Below are 22,829 nucleotides of genomic sequence, written 5' to 3' on the forward strand. Positions count from 1 at the left end.
CTTTACCTTACCCCCGGCTTCTCTGGTTGAGCTTCTTCAAGAAGACCCGCGTGACCTCAAGAGCCTCCTGCTCTGGAAGCAGCAGGTTGCCAGACGTGTTACAGTTCAGATCGATCCAGTCAGTCCTCAGGGCTTGGAAGTCGAGATTCCGGGCACTGAAGGTCTGGTCCCAGTTGACTACCGGGTCAAACACAGGTACGTACTCAAACACCTCACTCATATCCTCTTCCTCTTCCTCTTCTTCCCCCTCTTCCTCTCCCTCTACTTGTCCTTCCTGGCCTGCGGCTGCCACCACTTCCTCCTCCCCGTGCCAGCCCCTCCTGGGGCCGGAGGCTGCATCCTGTCGCCCCACCTCTGTTCTGCGATATACGACTCCACCTGGTTCAGCCACTGAGACTGCTCCAGAGTCTTCCCGGGGCTGTCACCGGCGGGCTTGGGCCAGGGCCCCCGCATCGGAGGCGGGTTCTTCGCAGGGTGCCCAGGAGGCCACTTGTCAGAATAGGGTGAATCTTGGCTGGGCTCAAGGCCGGGTTTTCGCTTCCTCTTCTCTGGCTGCTGCGCTGGAATGTTGCTGGTCCTCCCTGGGAAGGACGCCGTGGAGTTCCGTGTGAAGGGGGCCAGCAGGCCATCCCGAGGCTGAGCCAGGAGCTTCCGCAGGCTTCGGAGGTGGTAGTCGGTGACCTCTTGCTCCGGGGTGGAGGCTGCTGTCCGTCTTCCGCCGAGCATCCCGGCATTCTGGTCGTTGGAGGCAGGAGTCTTCTCGGCCCCTTCCCCATACTGGGACTCTTCTAGGCTTTGCTCAAGACCTGCTGTTAATAACAACCATTCCTCATGTCAGGAGTTTCCAGCCCTTTCCAAACAAGACATACAAGACAGAGGATGATCATATGTGTGAGGCACCATGGGGCTCCAGACTGGGGTTGAATCCAGGCTCTAATCTATCACTGACTGTGTGACCCTGGGCAAGGTACTCAACTTCAGTTAACCCCAGTTTCTTCATCTGCACAAAGGGAATAATACTGCGTCTCCCATGGGTGTGTGAAGACTGAGTGAGATAAACAGCATCACGTGCTCAGCAGGTGCACAGGCTCGGCAGGTGCACAGCACCTGAGGGACCCAACAGATGGTTCCAGCCATGCCCTAATCCCCCAAGAAAGGCCCCAGAAGACGGTGCTTCTCTACACCAGAGCCTCCCAAATGGTGCGCCAGGGACAGTGATCCCCTCCAGCAGTCCAAGGAACCTCCCCTGGGCTCTCACTCTCCTCCAGCTGACCCCAGCATGCTGCTAAAAATAGTGTCATTTTCCCCATGTGCTTGGATATGGAAGAGGCAAGAGTCATGCTCTCCACTCCCTTGGGTATGAAGGGAGAGGTCATGTGATTTGGATCCTGAGCTCCTCAGGGGCGGGGCTGGCATGGTCTGAACTTCCCCTGGAAACAGAGCATGGTCGCCCCTCTCAGTCTGACCTGGACGCCTCAGCTGTCACTCTGTACCTGGCTGCTCCGGTCCCTGATTCTCAGGCTGGTCAATCTTGATGTACTCCTGAAAGCCGAACCTGCAGGAGGAAGGGAGGTGTGCACTGGCACCAGGTGCCCTGCGGGCTCAGCCCTGGCTCTGCTGGAAGTCTCAGCAGGAGTCTGACGTTTTGCACCAGACTGGAGTGGAGGAAGGAGGCTGGGTGAGCGGTGTGTGTGTGTGTGTGTGTGTGTGTGTGTGGTGTAGTACTCAGAAGAGCAAGAGCCAAGACTCCTCGAGCTGGGATGCCACCAAGGCCACTCTGGTCCAGGCAGCTCTCCTGGCTCCTGCAGAGCCTCCTGCAAAGCCACCTTCCTGCCCCACTCCGTGTCTCTCACCTGTCTTGGTAGTAGGCGTTTTCCTGGTAGAAACATCTGTTGTGGGTCTCCATGTGGCTCAGGCGGGTATAGTCATTGGGGTAAACAAAAGACAGATGAACCTGGAAGCGGAAAAATCAGCAGCAGGAGTAAGAGAGTGAGGTCCTGGTAAGCCTGCCCCTGGCTGGGATCACACAGGGCTGCGAGGGACCCGCCCTTGACAGGGAGAGAAGGGCTGCTTTAAGTGCTGAATAAAACGTTTGGTGATGCAGATGGGGCCTTCACGCCACTCGTTACGCCAGCTCTCCTGGGCTCTGTGGACCAAATGCAACCCGAGTCAAGCCCCTGGTCCACATCTCTCCTGAACCAGCTCCCATCCCTCAGCTTCAGCCAAAACCATTCCTTCCTCCCTCTGCCACCTGATCCTCTCCTGAAACCTCTGAGCCTTTACCTGTAACCTCCCACAGCCCTAGAACAACCTCTCTTCTTATTTACTTCACTGCTTCCTTCGCCCCTCTTAAGCATGGCTTGTGGTCACCACCACCAAAGAACTTCTCCATTACACCCCAGCCATTCTCTGACCTGGTGATGTCTCCTGACCTCTTTCTTCTGCCCTCCAGCTCTTCCTTACAGTCATCTCTAGCCGGGCGCAGTGGCTCAAGCCTGTAATCCCAGCACTTTGGGAGGCCGAGATGGGTGGATCACGAGGTCAGGAGATCGAGACCATCCTGGCTAACATGGTGAAACCCCGTCTCTACTAAAAAATACAAAAATCTAGCCAGGCGAGGTGGTGGGCGCCTGTAGTCCCAGCTACTCGGGAGGCTGAGGCAGGAGAACGGCGTAAACCCGGGAGGCGGAGCTTGCAGTGAGCTGAGATCTGGCCACTGCACTCCAGCCTGGGCGACAGAGCGAGACTCCGTCTCAAAAAAAAAAAAAAATCATCTCTAAATCTGGATGGACAGAGAGTGGCCACTCTGCCCGTCTGGCTTCCACATGGGTTCTGGGTTCTTTAAAGCCAACTTCCCCTCCATCGTTTTTTTTTTCCCCAGGGCCTGGTCTCTGGTTTAGTAAGTCCTGCTGGCTGACTGGCTGGTGGGACTGACCAGGCAGGGTAGGGTTGTGTGGTCCTTGGAGCAGGAAGCGTAAGAAGCCTGAGCCAGGCCACCTCATATCATCACTGGGGCAGAGGTGGTGTGTGTGTGGCGGGGGGCCTGAGGCAGAGCTCCCACGAGCAGGCTCTGCTGGACAGACTATTCGGGGCAGTCCATCCGGGAGTGCAAGTTCTTCCCAGCCCAGGGACCCGTGAGGCTGTCCTCTCTGGTGGGATGGGATGTCAGGAAGACAGGACAGTCAGCCTCACCACCTCCCCTCCCAGTCACAGGCAGCAATCCCTCTGCCAGCCCTGCTCTCCACGACCCAGGCAAGACTTACAAACCGGAGTCCCTGGTAGCGCTGCAGAGGGAGCCCATCCACCAGATAGCTGGGTTTGTAGGGACAGTCAGGCAGGACGTGGCGGAGGAGCGACTTGGGGATCAGAGGCACTGAGGACAGTGGAGGAAGAGGAATGAGGGTGAGGGTGGGCCCAGAAACTGGGGCTGAAGTCCTCTGCCCTGAGTAGGACCCTTTCTGTATCCACAAGGGGCAGCTGTGGTCTGCCGATGTCTGTGGCTGAGGCTGCTAGCCGGAGGCTGCCCCACGGACCTAGAGCAGGGCCGTTGAGGAGCACCCTGGCAGCAGAGGACTCAGGACACAGCCCCAGGTCCAAGGCACAGTTTGACTTTAGAGTCACTGCAGGAATAGCCTCAATAGGGTCTAGAAACTTCTAAGAGGCCAGAAAGGCTCCTCCCTCGTGCAGGACCAATAACCGGATTTCCTCCCATGGACGGCTGAACATCGCCTTAGTGCCAGTTGTCATTTTTTTTGAGAGAGGTGATGAATAAAGAAACTTTGTCTTTTCTTTCTTTCTTTTTTTTTTTTTTGAGACAGGATCTCACTCTGTCGCCCAGGCCGGAGTACAGTGGTTCAATCACAGGTCACTGCAGCCTCAACCTCCTGGGCTCAAGCGATCCTCCTGCCTCAGCCTCCCAAAGTGCCAGGATGACAGGAATGAGCCACCATGCCCGGCCATCTTTGCCATCTTTTAAAATGTAAACACTCCCAAGAGGAAAAACGCATGAGACTCTAACACTGTGGTGTCAACATATTTCTCTCCTTGGATGACAAGAGCTGGAATCCAGTAAGAGGCAAGCACATGTGAGACTGGGAAAGGATGTGTGGGGGACTTCCGGGTTCTAATTCTATTTCTTGTCGTGGGTGGTGGTTCCACAAACATTCGCTCTGTCATGATAGGCAGAATTGTAAAATTACACGTAATATTTTTATACTTATTTATATACTTGCTTTTCTGTATGCATGTTCTATTTTGTAAGGAAAATAAAAGGTTCTATGGTGTTTGGGATACTGTGACAGGTCTCTCAAGTCTTCTCCACTATCAGCAGCGGACCTGGCAGTGCGGTGTCCCCAGACAGGATGCCAAGCGCTGGCCGAGGCCTTACCTCGATAGAGGGTGTCCCGGGGGTCAGGCTGAAGCATGTCAGCGGGCGGTTGCTCATCCCTGGGAAGAGCACTGGAGGAGCCCACGTGGCTGGCTGCTGTCTGTGGGATGTGGCCCACCTCATCCATCTGTAGGAACGTCTCATCTGGGCGCAGGGAGGAAAGAACAGCAAGAGGCTGTGAGGCCTGGAGCGCAGCAGCCCACTGCCCTTGAAGGGGAGGGAAGAGATGCAGACGGTGCTCCTGACTCCAGCGGCCACTGTGCAGGATGTGCGCAGCCGCACTCTCTCTGGCTCCCGCCACAGCGGTGGCTTCACGATTCATCTCCCTTCGGCCCCCTCTGCCAGGCCCATGGCTGACCCACATGACTGTGTCGTGTACTTGGAAAAAGACACCTCTTTTTGAAAATGTGTTACTGCGGACTGCTAGAAATTTGTCATTATGTACACCTAATTTATTGAACACTTACAGAGCACTTAATAATAAGCCAGGCCGTGCTCGCTTCGGCAGCACATATACTAAAATTGGAACGATACAGAGAAGATTAGCATGGCCCCTACGCAAGGATGACACGCAAATTCGTGAAGCGTTCCATATTTTTGTGTTACAAAAATAAAAACACGTAAAACTACAAAAAAAAAAATAAGAAGAGAAGCCAGGCCCTGCTTTAAGAATATCCCAAATATTAACCCATCTAATCTCTAAAAGCACCACATGCCTTCTGTGCTACTATTATTCCTAGTTTACAGGTAAGGAACTTTTGCATAGAGAATCTAAGTCATTTGCCCAACATCATACAATGGATGGGTGGCCAAGCTGAGTTTGAAGCCAGGTGATCTAGTTTCAGCGTCCAGGTTAAAGCGAGCCACAGAGAAGGGGGGTGGGGGGCTGGCTGCTTCTTTGCTCTCTGTCTCCCGGGTTCATGCATCCGTCTACACCTGCCACGGAGGCGAATGGATGGCATGCTTTTCAGTGGGGCCTCTGGATGGGAGTGTAATTGAGGAAATGATATGAAATGGAAAATGCTATTGAAGAAAGAGGTCACTTCCTGCACACTGAAGGCAGGTGAAAAGGTTTCGTCTGCCCTGGCCGTGGCTTTGCAAGAACCATGGTTACCTTATCTGTAAAATAGGGTATTGGACTGGCTCAGAGGTTTTTCTGTCTTGTTTTGTTTTGCTTTTAAGACAGGGTCTTGCTCTGCTGTCCAGGCTGGAGTGCAGTGATCCAATCACAGCTCACTGCAGCTTCAGATTTAAACTGCTGGGCTCAGTTGATACTTCCCAGTAGCTGTGACTACAGGCATGAGCCACTACACCCAGTTAATTTTTTAATTTTTTGTAGAGATGAGGTCTCACTATGTTGTCTGGGCTGGTCTCGAACAGGATTACAGGTGTGAGCCACCACACCCAGCCTCAGAGTTTCTGAATCTGGTGTGAGCCTCACAGTCTCTGGACTTCCTTGAAGTTGTATTCAAAATGTTGTGTGTGGGTGGGGAGACAAAGGCATGTTTCTGAGACAAGGGCTCAGAGAGCTTCTAGCAGGTTCTCAAAGGGGTCACTGACCCTGGGGAGTTAAGGACTCCTGGTCAGAAGGTCCCACTCTTGTTCTGGACCCCTTCATACCCGTGTCCCAAGCATCTCAAGCTTCCCTCCTCCCCTCCACCCCTGCCAAATCCCCCAGGCTAGGCTGGTCCCACCTGGCCTCCATCTCCAGGGCAGGGCCAGAGCCCACTCACTTGTGAAGAGGGACAGGGAGACGGAGTCAATGATGGTGAACTTGGCTCCGGGGTCGTTCCGTCGCCACTGGAAGAGAAGAGAGAGGGCAGATGCAGAAGGTGGGAGGTAGCTGGATTTCCAACAGGGGTCAAGGGACAAGGGGAGATGAGTGCCAGGAACTGAGCTGGGAGAGGCAGGAGCAGCAGGAAACTCACCGCAACTTCCACGTGGTCGGTGCCCTCCTCATTCTGCTTGTGCAGCACCTCGAAGTAGTACCTGTGGGAGGCTGACAGGCTGGCAGGAGAGAGGGCAGGAAAGCAGAGCGCCATCTCCATGGGCCCCGGGGTCGCGGCTCTGTCCCACCCCCTCCCAGCACCTTAAACTTCCTCATCCCTTCTCCTTGCTCTTAGAACCCCAGGAGTCCACTGCCTAGGTTCGAGCCCCCACTCTACCACTTGCTAACAGAGTGAGCTGTTTTCTCTTGGTGAGATCGGCATAATCAGAGTAGCCACTCCACAGGATGACGGGAAGAACCCAACAGAGCGCAGAGACTGTGGCAGATGCTGTTCTACATGCTTTCTGTATGTGACCTCATGTAATCCTTGTTCGTAGAGGAGAACACAGAGGCACAGAAGGCTTGGCTAGTTTGCCAGAGTCACCAGGCGATGAGTGGCGGAGGTGGGATTCCAGGCAGACTTGCCCCAGGGCCGTGCACTAGGTGCGGAGCTCCACACCAAGCATCCACTCGCAGCCGGCAGGCGAGCGCTCTTTGCAAGCGAGATTGTCTCCTTAAAATGTTTAAATGCATTTTTATTGACACGTAATGCTTGTGCATATTTATGGGGTGCACACGGTGTTTTGTTGCATGCATAGGATGAGTAAGGATCAGGTCAGGGGATTTAGGATCCCATCACCCACCTCAAGCACTTGGCATTCTATGTTTTGGGAATATTCCAAATCCTTTTCTCCCGTTGTTGGGAAATACACAATACATTGTTGTTACCACAGTCACCCTATTGTGCTGTCGAGCATTAGAGCTAGAGCGTATTCCTTCCTTCTAGCTGTGTCCGCACCCCCCTCCCCCCTCCCCGCCTCTCCCCCCTCCCCCCCGCCTCCCCCCCGCCTCTCCCCCCTCCCCCCCGCCTCCCCCCCCACGCCACGTCCTTCCCAGCGTCAGCAACGCCTGCTCCTCCCGCCTGCGTGAGCGCGCGCGGACCAGCAGGGGCGCTCTGAGGCCGGGCTACGCTCCGGTCCCCGCCAGGGAAACCGATTCCTCTCCCGGCCGACCGAGGGGTCACCGCGGGCCGCTCCCCGCAGCCCGGGCAGAGCCGTGTCCAGGGTGCCGTAGGTGTGGAGAAAAGGGGAGCGCGAGGACTGGGAGCAAGGAGACCCGTTTTCCAGTCCCGAGGGTCACTGAATAGCTGTGCGGGCCAGGCGCGGTGGCTCACGCCTGTCATCCCAGCACTTTGGGAGGCCGAGGCGGGCGGATCACGAGGTCAGGAGATCGAGACCAGCCTGACCAACATGGTAAAAACCCTGTCTCTACTAAAAATTCAAAAACTAGCCGGGTGAGGTGGCGGCGCCTGTAGTCCCAGCTACTCAGGAGGCTGAGGCAGGAGAATGGCGTGAACCTGGGAGGCGGAGCTTGCAGTGAGCTGAGATCCGGCCACTGCACTCCAGCCTGGGCGACAGAGCGAGACTCCGTCTCAAAAAAAAAAAAAAAAAAAGCTGTGTGACCTGCAATGAGTCCCGGCCTTCCGGGCCTCAGTTTCCCCACCTGTGACATGAGGAAGGATGGGCCAGTGGGTGCTGAGCCAGAGACCCGGTTGCTCGAATGTGTGCAGCAGGCGGCTGGGCTGGCGGACAGGGGTACAGCCGGCTCCACCACGACCCGGCCTCAGCACTGAGGCGCGCACAATGCCTGTCCTGACCCTTACTCACCTCACCGGCCTGGAAATTTGGCTCCGAAATTTCCCAAACTCTCCAGGCGCCGTCCATTCCTTCCCAGTCTGGAGGCGTGGAAGGGAGAAGAGGAGGGAAGGAGGGAAGCACAGAGAAAACAGGAGGCCCGAGGCGGTGAGTGGAGAGACCAGGAGTGAGAAGAAAGGAGAAAAGTGAGAAAAAGAGGAAGAGGAGGAAGATGAGAGTGGTAGGAGAGAAAAGAGAAAAGAGTGGAGGAGAGTGAGCGTTGCCCACGCAAGAGGCACCCGCCTTGCTAGGAGGCCGGAGCAGAGCAGCCGGGTGGCCTGCGGGGCGAGCCAGCACCGGCCCAGGCCAGAGGGCCCCAAAGATGCTGTGGCTGGGCCCCCCACAGCCGAATCGCGGTGGTCCTTCCCCAGCCTCAGACTCGCTCCCCGCTCCTCCCCTGTCCGCACTCTCTGCCCCACTCCTCCCTACTCGTTACTCCCAACTCCTCCCTTTCTCCCACTCCTCCTCCCCCTCCTTACTCCTCTTCCCCCCAACTCCCCCCACCTCCCTACACCCCCGTTCTCCTCCCTCCTCCCCACTCCTTTCTCCTCTTGCCCCCTCCCCACTCCTCCTTCATCTTTCTCTCCCTCCTCCTCCTCCTCCTCCCCACCTTTCCCTCACTCCCCACTTTCCCACAACTCCCCACACCTAACTCCCAACTTCTCCCCACTCCCCACTCCTCCGCACTCGTTACTCCCAACTCCTCCCTTTTTCCACTCCTCCTCCTCCCCATCCCCACTCCTTACTCCTCTTCCCTTCAACTCCCCCCTTCTCCCTACACCCCCGTTCTCCTCCCTTCTCCCCACTCCTTCCCACTTTTCCCTCCTCACTCCTTTCCCACAACTCCTCACACCTCCCAACTCCTCCCAACTCCTCTCACCTCCTCACTCCCCCCACTCCCCCTCCTCCCTACTTCTCACTCTTCCCCATTCCTCTCCCTCCCCCTCCCCCTCACTCCTCCCCATTCCTCTCACCTCCCCACTTCTCATTCCTCCCCACTCCTCACTCTCCCCACTTCTCACTCCTCCCCACTCCTCACTCTCCCCACTCCTCACTCCTCCCCCACTCCCCCACCCCTCTCACCTCCCCCTCCTCCCCAATTCTCATTCCTCCCCATTCCTCTCACCTCTCCACTCCTCCCCCCTCCCCACTCCTCACTCTTCCCCACTCCCCCTCCTCCCCACTCCTCACTCCTCCCCATTCCTCACTCCTCCCCACTTCTCACTCCTCCCCATTCCTCTCCCCCCCACTCCCCCTCCTCCCTACTTCTCACTCTTCCCCACTCCCCTCCTCCCCACTCCTCACTCCTCCCCATCCTCAGTTTATCCCTTCTAGAGGGGTAGGGGTGAGGGAGGAGACTTCTTTTCCACCCCTTCTTCCCTGCTGTCACACCAGAGATGCTATGGTAATGAGCGGCTGCTGGTGGACTCAATGAACAGGCTCCAGGAACAGATGGGAGGGCCCGGGGCTGAGCTGGCCCTACCTTGCCCACACTGGCCAGCAGCTGGAGGCCTGAGACCTGGTCATCGAGGCTCAGCCAGAACTCCGCGTTGTCATCTGCAGCAATGGCAAACTGGATTTTCCCTGGGCAGCGGGGAGAGTTTCCAGATGAGGGCAAGGAGGGCATCAGCATAAAAACCTGCAGGCTTTTTTGAGTGTCTTAGCAATTAAATTCCCTCCAAGGCTGGATGCTGTGGCTTCCCTCTCTGTTAAGTGGGGGTCTCTACATCCTCGGAGACAGTGTGAAGATGGAAAAGACTTATATAGAGAGAGGAGCTGGTTCCAGGCTACAAACCAGGGAGCGAGGCAGCAGCCTGTGGGAGTTGGACAAGACCTCAGTGTGACTCAATGTCCCCTCTCTCCCTGAGGGTGGACTAACAACAAGTTAGTCCCGTCTACCCGTAGCCTTGTGTTGTGTTCTTTGGGTCCCATGCAGAATTCTAGAGCAGGAAGAAGGATGGGTTTGGGGCTGGCCTCACCGTCAGTGAAAGGGTGCAGGTAGCCAAAGATGCGGAGGCCATAGTTGGTCCACCTGGGGGACACGGCCAGCTTCCTCAGGGTTGTGCGAATCTATGCCAAGAAAGGGGAAGGAAACAGTTACCCAGAAGAGGGAAGAGGAAATCGGTCCACCCAGGGTTGGTGGGAAGACTAGGAGGGGACTATGACAGGAGGGACCAGGGCTGTGGCTTGGTGAGTGGAGTGCAGGCTCAATTTCAGCTCCCATTTGCCACTCTGTCCAGGAGACTTGTACAGTGCACAACCAGCACAACTGTACATGGTGGCCCTGGGTATACTATATTGTGAGCCAGAGAGTCTGAAACAGAAATGATGCAGAAGATGAAATTGAAAGAATCCCTAGGAAGGAAACAAGGGAACTATTATGGGCAGACAAAAAGAGAGCTCAAAAGATAAAGGAGAAAATATGAACCAGAAAAGCAGCAAGGAAAGATGCGAGACAGAAGTGGGCAGAGGAGGCAGGTGTGGAGGGAGGTGGGCAAGGCAGCCTCAGGCACTCACGTGGGGGTACAGCGGGAAATGCAGGTTCCTCCTAAGCTGCTGGATGGAGCTGCCACACCAGTCCTCAAACACATGCAGGTTGGCACGGCCCCGGAACTACAGGGTGGAGGCACAAGTGGTGAGTGAATGTGAGCACCCCATGCCCGCCCCAGCTCCTCAGCTCCAGGAGGCTGGGCAGAGAGAGGCCAGTGCTCCTCTCACTGTGCGGGTCCGGCCCACTCTGTCCCATTCCTAGCCCAGCACCCAGCGCTTCTTTCAGGAACCTGGTGCTGATGTTCACCCCACGGCCTGGCCTGGAGGACAAGGTCTGCTCTGGCCGTGCACCCACACGCACATACTCTCCCTGGTCCTCTCATGCAGGAAGGGGGCTGGTTTTCATTCCTCAGGCAAGGGGGGGCAACGGTTCTGAGAGAATAGCTGAGAGGACAGGGAACTAGGAGGAGCCTGCTGGGGTTTCAGGAGAGAGTTGCTCTGCTCCCCTCCCCGTCCCTGATGCCTGAGGAGAGGAAAGCTCCACAGCTGTCTGCCTGGGAAACCTTATCTACCCAGTGGTCTCCACGCTTCTGGCTCCCCTTGGGAAGCAGCTGGGAGGCACTGCAGGAGGGAGCTGGGGCCCATCTGGGCTTGCCAGCATCCCGGTCTCCCACAGCTCTCGGAGGCCTCCAAGACATTCTGAGCAAGCTGTTCCTGGGACAGCCTCGGGACAGTGCCATTCGGGTGGGATCCCCTCCCTCCTCTGTAGGACTGGGCTTGGAGGCCCAGAGCAGAAGGCCCCCTTCCCCAGAAAGGGCTAAGGCAGGATCCAGCACTCTGAGTGGGTGGCGGGGCTGGAAATTTGAGAGGAGAGGGGAAGCGCGGGGACTTTGTGCCAATCATCCTGCCAGTGGGCCTCGGATCATCCCATGTCCTCCCCTCCCCCAAGACTTCTATCCAGGTTATGGGAGGTGGGGCCTGATGACTTCCTACCAGGAACCTGCCCTGGCTTCCTTGCCATGCCCACCAGATAGCAAAATCTGGACTGGCCTTCGGAGCTATGAGGGGACACCCAGATAGGAAGAAGTGGCGCAAGTTCAGCAAGAGATCTGTAGGAGGGAGGATGGGCAGGCGGGGAGAGGAGTGGGGCAGGGGATAACTCCTCAACAGGAGTGCCCACGGTCCCAGGTGTGGCTGGGAGGGTGGGCGCAGCCTCTGGGGAGCACTGCCCCAGCGCTGGATCCAGAAAGACACAGGAGAGCCTGTCTCTCCCTGCCCTCCATCAGTGTGGTGCTAATGGGGCACACTAGCCTGCTCAATGCTAGGAATGTGGGCCTTGGGAAGCAGCCCTCACTCACAGAAACCCAAGTGGGGGACTGGAACGGGGGGGAGCGGGAATGTGGGCTGGGTAGGTGGGTGGTGGGTTAAGTCTTCAAGGAAGGAAAGAATGGGGACATTGTGCTACTTCAGGGGAAAATCTTCAAGTCCAGCTTATAAGACTCAGCTGCCTCCTCCAAAGGCTTCCTTCTCCCCCTCCCTAGGAGATACGGATCCCAGGAGGGAGGCAGTTGGGGAGGGCATGCCACCAGAGAAGCCTGTTGTGTTCAGCCTGGAGGCCAGAGGCCACGGGGCACTGGGCAGGGAGAGGAGGGGCAGAGGGAGGCACTGGCTGGCCGGCTCCTGCCTCACCCTCAGGGTCTTTCTTGCCTGAGCAAGGAGATCATCAGATGCCGCAGGCGGCCCCAGGCAGACAGGGTGGGAGTGTGGGAAGAGCAGCTACCTGCACTAAGCCCAGGCCCTGACGCAGCATTAGGCTAGGCCCCAAACCATGCTTCACCCACTCTCAGGCTGTAGGTGGGGGTCTCTGAGGGGCCAGTGGGCACCCTCTTCCTCCCTGGGCCTGGGATGAGAACCCCCCCACCCCCCAAAGATTTGTGTCCCTCTGAGTTTTGGAGGCTTTGTATCTGGCGGGGACGTAGGACTCCAGCACACCAGCCCTGCCCTCTGCCCACTCACTCCATTGTCCAGCAGTGACTAAGGCCCAGGGAGGGGCACTGGTCACTCACTCCAAGCGCCAGAGCATGTCTATGGCCAGTGGTGGTTTTGAAACTTCCACAGTTCGAAGTACAGGAGAAGGTATCTGTTGGAACCCTGTCATTTTAAGGGTGAGGACATTGAAGCTCAGAGAGGTAAAATGACTCCCCAAGGACACACAGCCAGGAACCCTTGGGAAAGGGGAGAGCATCATGCAGGGGTGTGGGTCACACAGGAATATCCACTGCCCCTGCCGGGCCCTCACTGGGCGGCCGCAGAGCCTCCAGCTGGATCTCAGCTTCTCCCCCACACGGAGTCCTCACTGCCTCCAAAGCGGTCGTTCTAAAGCTCGGATCTGACCAAGTCACTCTGCTGCTTAAGACCTCCGAAGCTCCCCAGAAGGCTTCAGAACAGAGCCTCGCCCAGCACACGGAGTCTGACCTACCTTTTCCGCCTCACCTCACACCGCTCCCTGTCGCACACCTTTGCTCCGCCCACACCAAACCGCTGTCTTTGCCAAAATCGTCCTGCTGTTTCACCTCCCCCTGCTTTTACAAATGCGATTTCCTGATCGGAAGGCCCATTCATTTCCTCCTTACGTGGCAAACTCCTGCTCATCCTTCAAAGTTGTTCTCAAATAGTTCTCTCTGAGGCCTGCTATGACGTCCCCAGGCACAGGGAACAGCTCCCTCCCCGGTGTTCCCTGCACATCCTAATTATTTAAATGAACAGAGGCTTGGAGGAGCTAAGCCCAGAATGTTCCTCCATTCTACAAGCACTGAGTGTCTGCTCTGTACCCCTTCAAGAAGAAAGAGAGGTGGTCCTCAAAGGAGGCAGACATGTAAACAAAAGGGTGTCACCTGCGCCAGGGGCTCTGGCAGAGGTATGAGGTTCAGAGGGGCACGAAGGCAGGAGCTGTCAGCCTCCTCCAGGAGCACTCGGAAGCCCCTCACAGGACGTGGGCACTGACTGACCCTCTGCTTCCGCTCTACCCTCTGCTACTCAACCAGAGGCAAATTCGCAAGACCAAGCACACCTGGCTAGTGGTTCAGTTTTAACCCACCGGGCAGTGGGGCCTCCCCCGGAGGAACACAGCAGGGTGATTAGGTCACTGGTTCCTGCACACCAGGAACTCCTATGTCCTGTTCAGAGTTTCGAGGTACTCCATCTATTTTATTTTATTGTATATTTCATTTTATATTATTTTATTTTAATTTTTCATTTTATATTTTTTATTTTATTTTATTTTATTTTTAAGGTCAGGGCCTCACTCCATTGCCTGGGCTGGAGTGTAGTGGCACAATCATGGCTGTCTGCAGCCTCAAACTCCTGGCCTCAAGCAGTCCTTTCTCCTCAGTTGCCCAAGTAGCTGTAACTACAGGTGCATGGCACTACACCTGGCTAATTTTTTTATTTAGTAGAAATGGGGTCTCCCTATGTTGTCCAGGGTGGTCTCAAACTTCTGACCTCAAGCGATCCTCTCATCGTGGCCTCCCAAAGTGCTGGCATTACAGGTGTGAGCCACCACACCCAGCCTTGAATTGTACACTTTAAATGGGTGAAATGTACAGTATGTGAATTACAGTTTCATAAAGCTGTTTTTTTTTTTTAATAAATAAATAAAAGGAAAGGCTGAGAACAGGAAGGAGTCTGTCTGTGTCACAGCTCTGTCCACAAAAGACAGACATTGCCTTCTCAAAGCCTGTGTGAACAGCCCATGAAAACTCTGATCTCACTTGCTTTGATCTGACTTTGTACTCACCAAATTTCTTTCTTGTAACTATTCTGGGTTTTGGGAGTGGCCTGGCTGGCAGACACAGCATTTTGGTGAATGGATTTACCAATACATGAACAGACTGTCACTGGGGTGTGTTAATGAGTGTCTTGGGATCCGTGTCGGTGTGAGTAAGTTTTGAAACAGTCACTCCATGAAGCCCAGGCCCCCAGCCATCCAGTCTGATCAGTCGGCCTCTGGTGCACCAAGTCAAACGTCTGAGGCTGCTGAGTCTCCAGAGTGACTTCTGGCCTCAGAGACCCTGGGCTGCCAGCCAAAGCCCGGGGCAGGGAAACAGTGAAAGAGGAAGCCATTGTCATCTTCCTCATCTCCTGCCCTTGCTCACCTTTACAGCAGGGCCCTGCACTAACTCTGTGACCCTGAGCTGACCTCTCTGGGCCATTATCTGGAAGAGGGATAGCAGAACAACCTGACAGCTCCTGGACACCAGTAGATGCTCAATAAATGACCTGGATTATTAACCTGGGAACTTCCTGCTGGCCAAGGACAGGCAAGGGGATGGGAACAGAAGTCCCCACGATGTGGAGAGACCGCAAGGCTGGGCTGGAAGCCAGTTGGCACCATTATGCAGCTGTGTGACCTGCTGTGTTGTTTGGCCTCTCCAGGGCCTTCCTTCTTCTCCTCATTGATAAAATAAAAGGATTGGATCAGTGAATCCCTGAACATCCATGAAGACTGTAATGATGATTTTGTAAGCTATTTTTAATATTTTAAAAAGGAAATCAGTCATTTACCACCAAAAGGCCATACACACTTACTAAAATAGCCAATATTCTTCTTTTTTTTTTTTTTTTTTGAGATGGGGGTCTCACGCTGTCACTCAGGCTGGAGTGCAGTGGCACAATCTCAGCTCACTGCAGCCTTAACTGCCTACGCTCAAGCAGTCCACCCACCTCAGCCCCCTAAGTAGGTGGGAACACAGGCGTGCATCACCATAGCTAGCTATTTTTTTTATTATTATTTGTAGAGACAAGGTCTCACCATGTTGCCCAGGCTAGTCTGGAACTCCTGGGCTCAAGCAATCCTCCCACCTTGACTTCCCGAAGTTCTAGGATTCCAGGCTTGAGCCACCAAGCCCAGCCCAATTTTGATCATTATTTACTATTTGTTCACTGTTTTTGTTTCATTATATGTTTATACATATGTTCTCGATTAGCAAAAACAAGTGGAGAAATTAGTTATTAAGGCGGGCGGATCATGAGGTCAGGAGATCAAGACCATCCTGGCTAACACAGTGAAACCCCGTCTCTACTAAAACTACAAAAAAAATTAGCCGGGCGTGGTGGTGGGCGCTTGTAGTCCCAGCTACTCGGGAGGCTGAGGCAGGAGAATGACATGAACCCGGGAGGCAGAGCTTGCAGTGAGCCGAGATGGCACCACTGCATCCAGCCTGGGCAACAAAGCAAGACTCCATCCCCCCCAAAAAAAAAACAAACAGAAAAAGGATCCAAGCTATCCTTAAAAGGAGAGTAGGCTGGATCCACCAGACCAAATGATCTGTAAGGCAAGTTCTTTTCAAAGTACTATCTCCAGGTAGGGCGGGGCATAATTACCTGGTGATGTCATCTAGAGCAGGTGCCAGCATTGTAATCCATCCTCTCCCAGGGCTTTAAAAGGAGGCAGTTTCACAGTGTGGACAACTAACATCACATTCAGTACAATACCGCCTCCTTCACTCTTGCTCCAGAGCAAGTGGGTGGATTGGAAATAAAACCACCCAGGCTGAATGAAGAGCTCAATCGATGAGGTATGGATAAAGACAATAAGCTAGCCAGCACCACCCAGCCGAGAAAAGTAACCTGTGTCCGCCAGGCCTCGAGACTAAAGACACTGGGTTCTAAACAAGTTGTAAAATAGGAAACTCAAATTTAAAATGTTCATCCCCAAAGCACTGTGCTACTTGGAAATCTTGGCATAAGGATTTATTTACTCAAGGTGATCTCATGTATGTTAATTAACTTCCGAGCCTCAGTTTCTTCATCAAAAGAAAAACAATCTGGGGCCAAGCCTGGTAGTTCACGCCTGTAATCTCAGCACTATGGGAGGCCAAGGCAGGAGGATCGCTTGAGGCCATGAGTTTGAGATCAGCCTGGGCAATAGAGTGGGACCCTGTCTCTACAAAAAATATGTTAAGGCCGGGCGCGGTGGCTCAAGCCTGTAATCCCAGCACTTTGGGAGGCCGAGACAGGTGGATCACAAGGTCAGGAGATCGAGACCATCCTGGCGAACACAGTGAAACCCCGTCTCTACTAAAAATACAAAAAACCAGCCGGGCGAGGTGGCGGGCGCCTGTAGTCCCAGCTACTCGGGAGCCTGAGGCAGGAGAATGGCGGGAACCCGGGAGGCGGAGCTTGCAGTGAGTTGAGATCCGGCCACTGCACTCCAGCCTGGGCAACAGAGCAAGACTCCGCCTCAAAAAAAAAAAAAATGTTAAAAAATTAGCCAGGCAATGGTGGTACACCCCTGTAGTCCTGGCTACTCAGAAGTTCAAGGTGCAGTGAACTATGATTGTGCCACTGTGACTGTACACTCCAGCCTGGGAAACAGAGCAAGACCCTGTCTCTAAAAAATAAAAAACGAAAAGAAGAAACACCATCTATCAAAGCCTATAAAAATGAAAAGTATTATGATGGTTCTGATAACTTTTATTCACATGGAACTGCTTCCTGTACAAGTTTTCCAAAGCAGAGTTTCCCAGTGCATGTTCTTTAGAGCATTTCTAGGAAACCTGGGGCACTAGTTTCAGAGAGTACAACAGGCATTTCACAGAAAAAAGCAATTCAGTCTGAGACATGCTGAGCTAAACCAAGTTAAACAGATGGCTGCAGAGCTTCCCATACTCTTTCATGTGCTAATGCACATTTCCAGGAAGGCAAGGTAGTATATTACAGTTTTAAAAACGTATTTAACAATGGACTCTTTTCTTCATGGAATATCTTATGGGATTTAAGATAGTGGCCCAAGAAAGACAGTTTGGGATGCTTATCTTGAGGACTGGGGATTGGTGTGGCCATAAAAGTCTTTTCGCTTTCGTGAGCCTTGTTTTCCCACCTATAAAATGAGGATAATGACAGTTTCACAGGGCCGCAAAGCTGGGATGAGATGATCCACAAAGCCTGCCACGCAGTAGGCCTTCAGCAAATGTAAGCGTTCCTTCTCTAAAGAGAGAAATTGAATCAACCTGGAACGCTTGGAGTGAAAAATTTTCATGAAACCGCTAAGCTGGGTGCAGTCATGCCCACCTGTAATCCCAGCTCGTCAGGAGGCTGAAGCTGGAGGATTGCTTGAGCCCAGGAGTTGGAGACTAGCCTGGCCAACATAGTGAGACCCTTTCTCTAAAAACAACAGCAACAAAAAACCAACTACATAAATAATTTAAAAAATTTTTAAATGCACTAGTAGAAAGTTTTCCGTGATCTCTGGAATTATCTGTAAAAATTATGTTTAGCTCTCTCAAAGAGCAGGTGCAGTAGAAATTCCCTTACCTCTGACAGCCAGGGGACAGGCTTGTTCCACTTCAAGTAGCTGCTGTTACTGCTCCCACCTTGGTCAATTGCATGGTCCTAGTGGAAGAATGAAGAATGAACGTGGCAGGAATATGAGGATGAGGAACCGCAGGCAGGACAGGGTTCAGGCCCCTTGGAAGTGCCCGTGGGGAAGCAGAGGACCAGGAGGCACAGTGCCTGCTCTCAGGGGGTGTTGGCTCAGAGCATGCTGCCATCTGCCATTCACACCGTGTCCCTGGGAATACGTCTCCGTAGTTTCATCAATGCATGCTCCTCAGGTTCCTTCACGTTTCTAAATTTTCTGTCTTCCCCACATGGGAAAAAAGTTTACCGTCATTCGGCCAGGACCACTTGAGGGCAGGGACCTTGGCTCTCTCTTCCTCCTTATCCCCCAGTTCTCTAGATTTCGGTTCCAACAAGGGGGAGCCCCTCGGGGACACCCCAAACCCTCCCTATCATGCAGGTCCACAGGCTCAGTTTGGCTGCGGTCCAGCTCTGGGATACATGTCTGTTCTAGGCTCAGCCTTGGGGTTCCTGACTGAATGAGACTTCAGTTTCTCTCATCTGCCTCCTTAGGGACCGTCGGCTCAAGAAACACTACAGGGAAATGTTTCACTACAAGTCTATACATATCCCAGCTAAGGGCAGGGCGGGGTGTCCATCCACCTCGTCGCCTCTGGTCTCAGCAGCAAGCACAGCACAGCACAGCCCTTACCCGAGTGAGAGGCACCACATGCCACTGGTGATGGAGGTCACAGGCCCGGAGTGGTTCTGGCATGGGCAAACTGAACTAGGGGACAAGGGCAGACTCCAGAAATCCAGGCCCAGTGGCAGCCCCAGGCTTTGAGGAGCTGGATGGACATCTCTATGGCTCAGCTAGGAGGTCCCGAGGCCAGACTAGGATTCTGGGGGCTGTTTCTCCTCTGCCTCTCCTCCCAGAGTAGTGGGGGTTACCCTTAAGGCAACTGGGCAGAGTACCTGATGACCCTTGTTAAGGCACCGGCAGGGACAGTGGACTGGCCGGCCACCTACCTCGAGGTTCAGCCTCTGGGGATGGTAGAACTGGAGGTGTGGATCCACAGCTGGAATGTTCCTGCTGGCCAGAGCCTTGGCCAGTTCTCTCCAGCTGCCATATCCTGTGGAAGGGGAAGAGAGGAGCCCTCAGGTTAGATGTATGGAAACCTCATACATCTAAAAGATTTGGAAGGTTAATGGAGGGATTCATCTTCCCTTGTGCTTCTCACGTCTCTTCAGAGGGTGGGTGGGAAGAGGGCGGGCTGGGGGCAGGAGATAGCTGCACATTGGCCAAGGTCTAAAGGGCAGAGAGAGGAGATGAGCTTACATCCCATCAGCAGTCACCACCTTCCAGAAACCAGAGAAGGAGCCAGTCCCGGTGAGCATGGACCACGGGCCTCCCACTACCAGCTCGTTCTCCCCCAGTTGCCTCTGGAGGCTAATTTCTCCCAAGAGCTGCTGTGGAGAGATGGTCGCGACAGGCGGTACACTCTTCCCTTCCTGCTCAGCTCCTCTGCCCTGCGCCCAGGGAACAGCAGGGGGTTACTAATGAGTGGGGATCTCTACCATTGATCACTGGGTTGCTGGATGGAGCCAGACCTGAGAGAGGCAGGAAGGGGTGGGCCTGAGATATGGTGTCTGTCAAACAAATTTATAAACAACTGGAGGTACAAGATTAGAGGCCCTGCTACTACTGGCGTCATTGGGAGGCTGCGTGTGGCTGATGCTGTCTGTGCCCTGAAGGCTCTGGGCCAGGTTGGCTTACACACATCTGGGAAGGCAAAAAGTCAAACCATGGCGAGAGGGAGGGAGGGAACAGGAAACTGGGGGGTGCACACGCATTCACAACAAGTCAGGAGGCAAGGGGCTGCACCAGGGTGAGGGCCGGGGAGCATCAGCCCGGCGGCCGGCCACTGCTGACACTCCCAAAGGCTGGGACTCCCATTTGAAAGGAGATTGCTGGCCTTTGAATAAGCAGAACCAAACTACTGTTAGTCACAAACCAGAACCATGGACCACTGAAAGCTAGAAGAGGCTTTCGAGATCACCTCGTCCTCTCTTTGAGTGAGGAAAATGGGACCCAGACTGGTCAAATGGCTGATCAAGGCTCACTCAGAAAGTAGTGGCAAGGCTAAGACTAGGACCGCAGTGCGCAGGTGGATTTCCACTGAGCCTCCCCTCTTCCTCCAACAGCTTCACCACGATGTCCCCAGGATGCTGTGGTGAGCACTGCTTGGAAGGAATTAGCCTGACAGTCCCCGATACCTGAGAGCCAAGAGTTGACAGCAGGCAGAAGTGTCATAGGAACCCCTATGTGAGCACCAGCAGAGACACAGAGAGCCACGCGGACACAGAACACAGAGCACCGCCCACAAATATGGGCCTCACTCAAGGTGGCCACCCACGCTGTGCACGAGTGTTTACGTAACAGGCCTGGGGAGGGCGTGGGAACGGGGGCTGCATGCTGGCAGGCAGGTGTGGGGTGAGAGCGCTTTTCTTACATGGTTATGCTTTGTGTGGGCCCTTTCGTGCTTACTGAGTGTCTCACAGGCGTGATTTCATCTGAACCTTCTAAGAATCTCCTGAGAGGCCAGCTCCATCACCCCATTTTACAGATGGGGACACAGCGCTCTGAGTTTAAAGCCATGGAGCTCGTTGTTCTGCAGCCAGGATTAGAACAGCGAGCTCCTCTGTGTCACAGGCCCAGCTTTTCTCATTCTGCCCACATTTTCTCCTGTGGGTACTTTCTGGCGTAGACTTTGAGGAGTGCCAGCGCAGAGGCCTCAGCGGGGGATCTGTCTTTGGGTTTCTGCAGATGTTAACCCTCCACTCATGTTATGGTTACAGGGACTTCTGCAGCTTTATCCCTCTGTCATCAAGGTCTCTCCTGTTTCCAGGCCGGTCCAGCTGGCAGGAAGAGGTCTGGCAAGTTCAGGGCAGGGGTGTGTTCTGGTGAAGCAGGATGCTGGGGCCACTGAAGTGATGTGAAAATACGAGGAGTGAGGGAGAAAGGGAAAGAATGCTCCCAGACTCTACCCTCCATTTCCGGATGAGCTCAGGAGAAAACTGCTTGTTCATCTGCTAATCCCAACCCAAACACATGAGCTAAAGCAAGAGCTCGCCCTTCCCAGCCGCGGGGAGCTGCCGGCCAGCAGTTGTGGGTTCAGGTGTGCCTGGGTGACACATGAGTTACACTGTGGGGAGGGGGAGGACGGGCCCTGCCTTGCTCCTGCATCTGAATGACTGGGTCACCTTCACTCATGACTAAAAGCTTCTTACTCAAGAGAAGCTTGTGGGGAAACACCCACAAAATGCTGCCTGCCCCGTCAGTGGGAGTTACAGTGTGTCTCCGGTGCACATTCCTTCTCCAAGACAGTCTTCAGCTCAGCCAAAGTCCTTGACTGTTGGAAGTCACACCAAGGGGAGATGACTTACCCCTACGATCAACTAGCATTGTGGGTCTTCAGCTGCCTTTGTCCTGGCGTCTGCTGGGCAGTGACAAAGACTCTCCCCTTGACCAAACCTTAGATGCTCCTCTGAGCACTCTTTTTTATGCGACCTCATCCTTGGGCCCTGTCCTGGGCCTGCCTAGTCCAGTTTCCAGCAAGAATTCTGCTAGGACAGTTTAGCAGAACCCCCGACCCCAACATCTGACCAAGCTTCTCATCTCCCACCCTTGCTGTTAGCAAGCGTCCCATTAGGCCAATTCAGCAAGAATCCCTCCATTCTTGATGTCTCAGTCGTTTTCCAACCACTGACCCCTCAACTCTGCTGGCTGGCAATAAATCCCCAGTCATCGCTGCTGTATTCAGAGTTGAGCTCAGTTCTGTCCTGAAGCCTCTCTCCCGTGTTGCAGCAGTACTAAATAAAATCCATCTTCACGACCGGTAACTAGCGTGCAGTTCTATTTCTCTTTAACAGAAGGTAAGAGGCAGCTTTCTCAGTGACCAAAGACAAATCCATTTAGGGAGGTGAGTGGATTCCAGGTAGGAAATTCGGTGAAGTTAAACCCAGTCAGGTCTTGCCCCTGGGTAACAGGTGAGTCTAGGTGGCTGTGAGATACCTAAAACTTGGGATAGTCAACAGCCCAACCCTCACTAATTTAAGGAGTAGGAAAATTCCTTTGCAGGCCTCATGATGTAGTAGGAAGACAAGCAAGCCTTCTGAGTCAGAAAGATCTAATCGTGGCCTGGCGTGGTGGCTCATGCCTGGAATCCCAGCACTTTGGGAGGCCAAGGCATCAGGATCACTTGAGCCCAGGAGATTGAGACTAGCAACATATGGGCAACATAACAAGATCTCCCCCTTTTTTTAAAACAAAAATAAAATTTAAAAAAGATCTAATTGTATATCTACCACTTATAAACTGTGACTGCTTGAACAAGCAATTTAACTTCTTTGGCCCTGGTTTCTTCATCTGAATGGTGGAAATAAAAACACCTGCCCCACAGGGACTGCTACGGAGATTAAATTACGTGGGCCAGACCTAGCCTGGGGTCTAGACCCAATAAATGTTTTCTTCCTAAAAATTTCCGAGTTTGAGTTGGATTTAGGAGTCAGAAGATATGAGTTTCAACTGCTTTAAAAATATTCAATATTTCTCTGACTCTTTTCTCTCTATGCTTCTTTTTTTCTTATTTTTCTTTTTTTAAGAGACAGGATTACCCAGGCTGGAATGCAGTGGTACAATCATAGCTTACTGCAGCCTCGACCTCCTAAGCTCAAGTAATCCTCCCACCTTAGCCTCCTGGGTAGGAAGGACTACAGGTGCATGCCGCCATACTTGTTTAATTTTTAAAAAATTTTAGAGATAGGGTCTTTTTATGTTGTCCAGGTTGGTCTTGAACTCCTGGGATCTCCTCCCACTTCAGCCTCCCAAAGTGCTGGGATTACAGGTGTGAGCCACCGTGCTCAGCTTTCT

The 22,829-nt window shown here is 53.7% G+C and overlaps 1 protein-coding gene and 1 non-coding gene across 2 annotated transcripts in view; one reads left to right on the forward strand and one right to left on the reverse strand.

Annotated features, from left to right (window-relative positions):
• B4GALNT3 (beta-1,4-N-acetyl-galactosaminyltransferase 3) overlaps positions 1–22,829 on the reverse strand; it is a 106,169-nt gene that overhangs the window by 9,405 nt on the left and 73,935 nt on the right. The window contains 14 exon segments of the mRNA XM_033223332.1: positions 12–318; positions 321–809; positions 1,494–1,555; positions 1,854–1,954; positions 3,264–3,373; positions 4,388–4,531; positions 6,121–6,187; positions 6,316–6,394; positions 8,042–8,109; positions 9,552–9,652; positions 10,048–10,138; positions 10,586–10,681; positions 17,873–17,950; positions 18,926–19,029. Of these exon segments, the coding sequence (XP_033079223.1) occupies positions 12–318; positions 321–809; positions 1,494–1,555; positions 1,854–1,954; positions 3,264–3,373; positions 4,388–4,531; positions 6,121–6,187; positions 6,316–6,394; positions 8,042–8,109; positions 9,552–9,652; positions 10,048–10,138; positions 10,586–10,681; positions 17,873–17,950; positions 18,926–19,029 (1,897 nt within the window).
• Positions 4,880–4,986, forward strand: LOC117091303. Its single transcript, XR_004440394.1, has one exon. It is a non-coding gene; the product is annotated as a U6 spliceosomal RNA (small nuclear RNA).

Source organism: Trachypithecus francoisi, unplaced genomic scaffold, assembly GCF_009764315.1.
Source record: "Trachypithecus francoisi isolate TF-2019V2 unplaced genomic scaffold, Tfra_2.0 Lachesis_group11, whole genome shotgun sequence".
NCBI classification, from domain to species: Eukaryota; Metazoa; Chordata; class Mammalia; order Primates; family Cercopithecidae; genus Trachypithecus; species Trachypithecus francoisi.